The sequence below is a fragment of the Limulus polyphemus genome, unplaced genomic scaffold, assembly GCF_000517525.1.
Source record: "Limulus polyphemus unplaced genomic scaffold, Limulus_polyphemus-2.1.2 Scaffold50, whole genome shotgun sequence".
NCBI lineage: Eukaryota > Metazoa > Arthropoda > Merostomata > Xiphosura > Limulidae > Limulus > Limulus polyphemus.
Window position 1 is genome coordinate 980,589 of NW_013665660.1, and position 9,007 is coordinate 989,595.

The 9,007-nt window shown below is 34.8% G+C and overlaps 2 protein-coding genes across 3 annotated transcripts in view; one reads left to right on the plus strand and one right to left on the minus strand.

Moving 5' to 3' along the window:
• Positions 1 to 9,007, plus strand: part of LOC106463031 (zinc finger protein 64-like) — a 67,869-nt gene that overhangs the window by 49,205 nt on the left and 9,657 nt on the right. The gene's annotated exons all lie outside the window — the stretch shown is intronic.
• LOC106463128 overlaps positions 1 to 9,007 on the minus strand; it is a 104,510-nt gene that overhangs the window by 10,173 nt on the left and 85,330 nt on the right. For both annotated transcript variants that reach the window (XM_022390694.1, XM_013923143.2), the window contains exons 19-21: positions 7,141 to 7,259; positions 6,064 to 6,177; positions 3,125 to 3,273 (exon numbers count right to left, since the gene is read on the minus strand). In XM_022390694.1, the coding sequence (XP_022246402.1) occupies positions 3,125 to 3,273; positions 6,064 to 6,177; positions 7,141 to 7,259 (382 nt within the window). The remainder of the gene's footprint in view (positions 1 to 3,124; positions 3,274 to 6,063; positions 6,178 to 7,140; positions 7,260 to 9,007) is intronic.

Below are 9,007 nucleotides of genomic sequence, written 5' to 3' on the forward strand. Positions count from 1 at the left end.
CACAAGAACGTCGAATCTGAATCACTTGAAAAAAACACGGGGGTACTTAACATTTTTCCAGGTGTATATGTTTTGAGTGAAAGATGATATAGTTAACACGACCCCAACGGTTCAAAAGATGGACATGATAATGCATGGAGAACCACTGTGATATCCAATAAGGAAGCTGGAAAGGGCTACGAGGACAGATAACCCAAAATTATTTTAAAACTAAGGACAAAATCGAGGACTCAAAAACTTTTCTTCTCGTAGAAAAACGAAAAGTAGCTGATAAAGCAGCCTTATACAAGGCAACAGACGAATGTGCCAAACCTTTGTCAAACAACCATGTCAAAAATTGAGAGATGTGGCACAGTGGGATGTGAAGGGTTAAACCCATGTCTGAAAGACTATTGATAAGTAAACCATTTTTTTTATAAACTTCCAAAGAGTAATGTTGAATGGAATGTGTTATTAAGGACACCACTTAAGACATAAATCCCTGATGTCATGCAATGGACCGCATAAAAGCCAGGCATGAAGTTGAAGAATGTCAACTGCTGGATGAAATCTGTTTGACCAAGGCTGACATGAAAGAGATGGCCAGGGAGGATGGAGAAGAGATGTAAACTCCTGAAGATACTGGAGGAGTGGAAACCAGGGCTGACCAGCCAATATGATGCCACCAGAAGAACTCGATAGGACATGGAGGGAATCAGTGCCAGAACCTTGGAGAAAAGACAAATCAGATGTAATGCATAAAGATGAAGACCCATCCAATTCTGGCTGAGAGCATCTATTTCCAAAGCCAGAGGGTGAGGGAGCTGAGCATTCCAGTGTGTGACAAAAGCATCAACTTGTGTGTCCCTAAACAAGAGTAGGTCCAATAAAAAACTTGTGGATGAAGCATCCATTCCACAGGAAGAGCTCTGTTGGGATTAGTTAAGTGGTTGGCCACTAGCTTCATTACCCTTGGAACATGACAAGCAAGGAGAACAATTTATTTGACTACTGTGGAATTATCCAAATGAAATACTACCACCTTTCCTCACAACAATTCGAGACCCTGAGTCATAGCTCATTGAACTACTAAAAGTTCTAAGAGATTTATGTGGAGAGAAGCTTCCTCTACTGTCCAAAGTCCCTTGAATTCCATACTGTCTATACAAGCACTCAAGCCCTGAAGAAAAGCATCTGTAAACAGATGTATCTCTGGCCGTGGACATGGTAGAGGGACAGCTACTGTTGTGTTATCCCTGTTCAACTACCAGCTTAGATCCAGCAAACTGGAATCTGACAGTCTCACAATACAGCACATCTGTGCAAATGCTACACTGATCCTGTAACGACCATTGAAGGGTCTTCATGTGGGCCCAACCTAAAGGAATGAATAATTCCAAGGATGCCCACATTCCCAAAAGAAATAGAACTGTGCATATTGGTGGAGAAGAAGACAACTGTATTTGAAGAACTGCCTATTCCATGGCCTGAAGGCATAGAAGAGAAGGTTGGGCCCGGCTTCGTCTGGAATTGAAAAACACCCCTAAATGGATGATGTACTGTACAGGAGTAAGAATAGACTTCTCCTTTTTAGTAAGAAACCCAGCTCTTGCAGCTTCTAATAACAGAGTTTGAGTGTGCAGTTCTGCCAAATGGTGGGAAGGGGCAAGAAGAAGCCAGTCATCCTTGTAATGGTGAGTGTGAATGCCAAGGGAGTGAAGATGACATAAAAAAGCTCTAACTATCTGGCAAAAAATGTATGGAGAAGATAAGAGACCAAATGGTAGAGCATGAAACTGACAAACCTGGTTGTTGCGCAAGCAGATATAACACCTTGAAGACTCAGCAACTGGGATATGAAGGTAGGCATCTGTGATGTCGAATTTTGTCATCCATTGTCTGAATGAAAAAAGCCATCAAATGGAAAGAAACGACTCCATTGTAAACCAAGGAGATGGGAGGAAGCAATTGAGATGAGAAAGGTCGATGACCTGTCTCCAATCACCCATCTTTTTTTGGTACTACAAATAGCCAAGAATATAAACCCTCAAGAGGGGAGGTGACATGCTTTATAGCCTCTTTGTGCAGAAGTTCCTGGATGGCTTGTGCTCGTCGGTTGAAGTAAGAGGATCCTTGGGGAGTGAAAAGCCAAATGGTATGAGGGGCAGAGAAGGAAGAGGCGTGAACTGAATGACCAATCTACTTCTGAGAATTTGAATGACCCACAGATCTGTAGTGAATGTCTCCCATATTAACACAAACCCTCTGAGATGAGACCACACAAAAGTAGTCACTGACGCTGAAATCTGTGATCCACCCCGGCGGAAGATCCCTACTGGTAAGGTTGAAATCGCTTTTGTGTTCCAATGAAACGTGGCACCAAAGCAGGAAATCTGGAAGCTCAAACAGGAAATGTAGTAAACTGTCCTGGAAGAACTGTGGGACAGTCAAGAAGCCAGTGTACAAAGTGATAAATGTAGATGGGCCACATCTACTCGATATTCCATCCAATCTGGAATTCCTGTAAAAATAGACTGTCTGAGAAAAAAAGCTTCACTAAGATCTCTAAGGGTCAACATAGGAAGACAAATTCCCTCCAGTAAGGAATCTCTCTCAAAAAAATCCCACCAACAAACCAACCAAGATACCAAAGAAAGAGCAGAAGCTGATAACCTAACCAAGATAGATTAAGATCCTCCGAATTTTGAGCAGGGGATCTATGATAGGCCTCAAACAATAGTTGAAAAGATGATAAAAATGCGAAACTGTGGTAAGTAACAGACGAATTATGGAAAACTGAAATAAGGTGAAAATTCATAAGCTACAGGAGAAATACTCAAAATGTTACAAACATGCCATACTAGTTGTAAAAAGGGTGCAGGAGACAGAATGTCAGTCCAAGGTTCATGTTTAGCTGTCTGAGCAAAGGAAGGTGCTGGAAAAGTAGAGTCTAAATTCTTACTAGTCCACCCTTGATTTCGCACAAATTCAGCATTAGTATTATAAAATTTATCTGCAAATTGTCACATTCTTCTTCTGGATGTGACAATTTAATATTATAAGTTGAACTGGATGTTAAATTAATTTATATCCTTTCAAGGATGGTCAATTAATGATCTAAAAGAAATAATAACATGGCACTTACCTACACAAACCTGCATGCCCTTCAAGCACTTCTTTACCACAGATATCATCTGCCAGTCCAGAGAGTGTCTCTTTTTGTTCCATCACTTGACAATGCTCCTTGATCTCTGTTCCTTCAGGTGGTTCTTTATTATAAGGTACATTGTAGGCCTAACAGCAGATATTTAAAACAATATCATCAGACTAGTTTTATTTTAAAAAAACGTTAGTGATATGTTAATATGTACACAAAAATTCTCACAAAGAATCTTCAAATTAAATTCTAGAAAAACATCTTGTTATTGGCAATACAGAAAAGCTTTAACTAACTACTTGTATGCACACATATAGCAATAGTTTTAAGATTCAGTAAACAGACTGTCATATTCTAAGGATAAACCTGATATCTGCAATAGCTGCAGATTTGAGGGCCTAGTATATAAAAGGACAAATATAATGATATGTTGCAACTTGAAGTAAAGAGACAATATTCCTTGTGAAGATAAATAGATAAATGTTTTATTGAGTGAAGTCAGGAAAGTGAAGAATGACTGACCATTAAGTAGAAGACTTCTGCACTGTTGAATGGATTCAAATGGAATAAAATAAACTGAATTCAAATAAAAAATATAAGTAAATTAAAGCTATCCTTAAATTATCAAAGGCGAAAATTAACTTTACTTGAAGTTAAACCACTTCAATTATTACCAGCAAGTGTTAGAAGACAAAAGAAAACAAAGACAATCAAGACTTCACAAGTAAGCCTTGGCTCTGCCATGTTAGAAAAGAATCTGTCTAAAAATACCAAATTGCATTTACAGTTTCCACCTTCTCTCTTAGATGACCAATCAGAAAAATTCTTCACAAGTACCCAGAAATATACATGTTGCATGTGACAGTCATTGAGCAGCTCCATATACACAATGTCAAGTATGACACAATACAAGTATCTGATGAAACAGTAGATAGTTTCCATGATTGGACCTTGCTGTAGAAAGTAGCACATGAGGATGAATTTAGCATATAATCCCAACTAGATTCAGTATAACCCAAATTGAAAATTTAAAAAAAATTAATTTTGTTTTAAATATGAGACATGTACTATGGGAGAATGAGATATAAACAGTATTTTACACCACAAGACTATAGAGGTTGAGGGTTATTTATCAGTTAACAGTCATTAGCAAAACCTGACTCTAACTTATGGTTTCAAGAAATTTTCAGTTGAAACTTTATTAAACCATAAACAGCATAGTTAAGATAACTTTTATGTTAGTTGTTCTATTCAAATTAAGAATTTAAAAACATAACAGATCATCCAATCTTTCACATAATTGACATAGTTCAAATGATGTTAGTCTTAATATGTTAAATTAGACTAAAACAAACTAAAACAATGCCAAAGAAATGTTATCATACTTAAAAAATAAATCTTTGTAAAGAAAGTTACAGCCCACTAGAAGTATACAGGCCAACAATGATGTTTCCTAATTTAGCTCCATTTAAAAAGTTTTGTATTAAGTGAAAGTTATGATAATCGAAGCTCGCTTATTTTACAATAAACTATGAAGGAAACAACACTTTCAACCTATTTTTAACACATGTACAATTCTAGCTTTCATTAAAATTGAATTCTCCATAACTGTTTTTTTCACCAGATCTAGCTATGGGTCTATAAAAATATGTCAATCAACCAGTGTAATCAATGGAATAGCAGCTGGGAACCACTATTCCAAAACACTGACTAAATCTGTGGTTTGTGTGTGTGTATATATGTATATAAATATTATGCACTATACTTCTAACAAAATTATAGTAAGTATACAAATAGATCAAATATATTTTTAATACCTCACAAGGAGGAGTAAACTAAGATTTTGTGTTGGTAATTTTGTGCATGGCACTGTCTCAACCAATATCTTAAGATTGTTTATTAACAATGTCATACTTCTTTGTAATAAAAACATCTTTATATGAAGATAAAAACAGACAATTTTGAGGATGACACACATACAGTCCCAATTTCTCAACGAAATTTGACAGCCCAAGCTTCTGGAAAATTTTTCCACTCTTGCTGCAACACCTCAAATGAAAAAACATACTTATCACAAAAGTTTAACTCACCCAGCGAAAACCTGTCAAGGAAGCCTTATATAATCATCTTTAGGTTCAATTGTGATTTAAACTAGATCCCAGTATAAAAATAACATTATATCTATAGACAAGAAAACCAAAATAAAAGTTACAGTCATGAAAATTCATTGTACATAATTTGATTTAAATATCAGTCTTTAATGTGCATATTAACTTTTGGTAGCCAAATGAATTTCTTTTTTAAATCTGTCAAGACAATGATTTTCACGCCCATTTAATTACAGAAGTCGCAATCTAACTTTAATAAACTGTTTACAAACTTGGTTGATCAGTTGTTTAACTTACACTCTGTAAAGAAAAGTTATGTAGTCTGACATATAGTTTCACATTTCTACCAGTATGCTCAAACCATCACATATAATATCTTTCATTTAAGTATTCAAAACATTTGTAAAAAAAACAAAAAATAACAGTATTATATATATATTTGCCATTGTTACATAACAGTTGATTATACTTTTTTTTACAAACTTTTCACTGCTTAATATAAAGCTTTACATAAAATGTAAATGCAAATAAAAAACATTTAATATATTCCAGGTATATTTTGGAATATATTATTATATATCATACATATGCACATTGAAATTAATTTTACTTACTTCAAGAACTTGCAACTGTATTTAAAATGTTTTTATTTATGCACATGGGAAATGATTTCACTAACCAGAAGGAAACTAAGTAAGGAGAAAAGTAGACACTAGTAGATGTACATGTAGAATAAAAGGTACATGCTATGTTGATTACTTAACCAAAGTAGAACTAACAGGAGTATGGCTTTTAATAAGAACTGTACTATCAACTTACATCCAGCAATTCCTGCAGGTCAGCAGGATCTTTATCACGAAGATAAAACAGACAATTTCGTGGATGATGTGCATGCAGTCCCAATTTCTCACAGAAATTTGACAGCCCACACTTCTGGAAAATGTATATAAATTACATGTATATGCACCTACATTCAGACACAAATATTAGTACTTGCTTTACGAAATAGCTACAAAAACAAATTATTTATAATAAAAACTGTTGAAATGGAATCTTTATAGATATATTTAATTTTGAAAACAAAATATTATGTTGTTGATTGGATTGTAAAAGAAATTATCTGAACAATTTTATGTGTTTTCTCTAATTAAATTATTAAGTGTTTTGCAAGCAAGTTTCAGGCACGGAACAAGTTTCTTAATATGTTAAATGCATACAAAAAGTATTTATCAGTGTACTATGAAATATGTTCCTCCATAATTATCAATTCAATGTATGGAACCCACACCTCACAACTAAAAACCAATGTAGAATACCATAAAGTTTACTGTTAAAACACATTATTTTATTTTAAATCTGTTTACCTGAGTCTTCTGTGAAAACGCAGTACATTATTAAAACAGACATGCAAATACAAGTTGAAAACCAACATACTACATAGTGTGCGTGTGTGTACATATATCTTTTTACATATTATACACTGTATTATACTTCTAACAAGCTTATAGTAAGTATAAAAATTAATCAAATACATTTTGTATTGATAACTTTCTGCATGATACTGTCTCAAATAACACATCATACTTCTTTGTAACAAGAACATCATTACACTAAAGCTATACTTACCTTGACATACAGTTCATTAAGCCATCCAGTTAAGAGATTTTTTGATTTTAGGAATATATTTTTATCTTTTTTACATGGAGGAAGATTTACTCTATGATGCTTCTTTCTGTAAAATGTATGTTAAAAATATCTGTCAAATATTATTTCTAGCAAAGTTTCATACACTAAAGAAGAAAAAAAGAAAGAGAGAGAGAGAGAAAATGATTAACTAGATGTGAAAATGTGATGCAAATAAATAAATACAATATTATCTTGCATGTGTTAAATTACCTTTCCCATCTTAAAGGCACCACCACAGCCACTGCAAAAGTCATACTGACACTGTATGCATCGAAAATGCATACACCCTCCTTTGGCCAAGGAATATTGGAAATGGCAACTAGGACACACTGAAACAAAAACAAACAACAAAAATTTAGTCCTGTTAATATGGTATGCTAAAACAACAACAAAAATTAATTCAAGAACAGTATTGTTTCCATTAGAGAGTATCTTTTTAATTATCTCATCAGAATCTGTATTTCTCAGTAATGCTAATGTTTGAGAGTTAGTTGCACTATTAGAAAAATGCTGTAGTAGAAAGGTCCTAAACTTGTGCTAATCCTCTAATTTAAACAAATGTTATATACCATAACAATTTTTCAGTAAGGCTTGACTCTGTTACTATGTTATGTTCTCCTGGACTGAGATCATACTCATTTTAAACATAGTACAGAGATTTATACAAATTAGTATGAGTTGTGGTTTATCTCCCTTGAATGTCTGTGACTGTGAGATACTGCACAGGGATTTTCATTCTGAATTAACAGGATAATATATAATTATTCCAATTCCATTCTTTGTCTTAAGAATTAAGTTCCATCATCTATTTGATTCATGTGTTATACCCAAAATCCCTAGCTCTCAAAACTTATTTCAATTTGAGATCATTCTTAGTAAATAAATTAATATATGTTACTGCATTTATGTTGACATAACTCAAGCTTTTTCCAATTATATATTGTTACGTCTCTGGTCATTTGTTAATTTCCCATCCCAGGAAGACCACAGGGAAGTCTCCTAAGTTGTCTTCTCCATGGGAAGGCCCATGTGACATAGTGGATCGTCTCTCAGATGTGACTTTCTGGATAAAATGTGGTCGGCATGCCAACAGGCTTTGGCGTTATCACGGTCCAGGACATTTCAGCTGGGATGAAGTGAACAATGGAACAAAAGATGCCACTGAAGATGTGTAATCTGGAAAGTTCACTGTCGAAGAAGAAACTCTATTCGGTTTTGAGAAGGGAAATAGTGAAGCCCTTGATGAAGTTACTACCACTGATGTGACTCTAACCGATGACAGGACAATTCCCGATGGAGCAGATGAACCTCACGTGAAGCAGAAGCCAACGAGATGGAGGCCAGTACGGAAGAAGACACGTCCTGTAATATTAAGAGACTCTGTTGAATTTTAATTTTGTGTTTGTAAATTCTGTACATTTAATTAAGTTATTGTTAATTTTCTATTGGTTTAATGTAAGTGGCTATTGTTCAGGACGAACAATTCTAAGGAAGAGGCAGTGTTACGACAGTGGAAGTCACGTGACCTTGGTAACACGTAATGAGTTCTAGAAATATCGGTGAACATGACAATTAATCCAGTATTTGCTAGGCGCCCTCTATTGTTGTATATAAGCGCGTCAGACAATTAATTGGGTTTGAATAGCGGACAGAGAGAGATTGAAGATATAGATGGACAATTGAGTCAAGCGCGGCAGTAAGTAAAGTGCGCGAATCGTTCATTGAGAATTATAGCGCGTGTTTAAGTTAAGGTGACTGTGGAAATTAAGTGTATTGCAAAGTTGAATTGAGAAAGGATAAACTAGTTTTATTTGAGAAAGGACTTGTATTGCTGAAGTTCTTCGGAAAGAATTTTTATTATACACCACACCTTGTCTCCTGGTACAAAGCTGACTTCAGTAAACTTCTTATCATAACATAGCTTCATCGAATCAGCAGACGTTTTCAAGTTTGAATGCTCTTGATGGTGAATATTATCCATTTTTTCCGATAACACTTTCACGAACTCTGACATATTTTCAGGCAACTCTTCATAAGGTGGGCGTCCTGTTAACAGATCAACTGTTAACCGAAGTTC